Source organism: Orycteropus afer, unplaced genomic scaffold, assembly GCF_000298275.1.
Source record: "Orycteropus afer afer isolate SDZICR_OR568_19922 unplaced genomic scaffold, OryAfe1.0 scaffold01101, whole genome shotgun sequence".
Lineage (NCBI taxonomy): Eukaryota > Metazoa > Chordata > Mammalia > Tubulidentata > Orycteropodidae > Orycteropus > Orycteropus afer.
This window is the reverse complement of record NW_006922688.1, coordinates 290,452-291,026: the sequence shown is the minus strand read 5'-3', so window position 1 is coordinate 291,026 and position 575 is coordinate 290,452. Positions and strand designations below refer to the sequence as shown.

General features: G+C 43.1%; 1 protein-coding gene across 1 annotated transcript in view; it reads right to left on the bottom strand.

Moving 5' to 3' along the window:
- Positions 1-4: 4 nt before the first annotated feature.
- The window catches only part of LOC103212789 (nucleosome assembly protein 1-like 1), a gene marked incomplete at its 3' end in the record, with an annotated part of 3,951 nt that continues 3,380 nt past the window's right edge, over positions 5-575 (bottom strand). The window contains exon 3 of the mRNA XM_007958731.1: positions 5-567. Coding sequence (XP_007956922.1) covers positions 5-567 — 563 coding nt within the window. The remainder of the gene's footprint in view (positions 568-575) is intronic.

Here is a 575-nt window from a genome sequence, read left to right as displayed (position 1 = left end):
TTCCCTCTTTCCAGTCAATGGCACAACCTGTGCTGCCGATTATTTCTGGCACTCGGGAGGAGAAGGGATCAGAATCATCTGGGTGTGATGGCATGAGGTATGTTTTTGTCAGAACTTCGATGAAAAAATATTCATTTGACTTAAAGACAAGTTCTACGGTGAAGCTCATTGGTTCCTCAACCCCTGAAAATTTAATGTTTACATCTTTCAAGTGCTCCAGTACCAGTTCATCATTTTCTCGGATCAATTTACAAAGAACCTTTATATTCTTGAAAGCTGTCAACCAAAAATGAGGTATGCCATTAATGTGCGGTTTTCCTTCAGGCTCTCTTTCCATTGCTTCACACACTCCTTCCTGAACACCTACTGCCCACTGACACTCATCTTCTGTGGGCTCATACACTGCATTGATGATATCAGACCTCTTGTCAAACAGAGGTTGGGAGAAGGCAGCATACTTTAGCTCAAGATGGTAAATGCCTTTGTAGAATTCGGCTTCTATTTGGGCATATTCTGCCTGAAGATTTCTGAGAGCATTGACCCTCCGCTTAACCCCTTGAGGCAAGCCTTGAGCA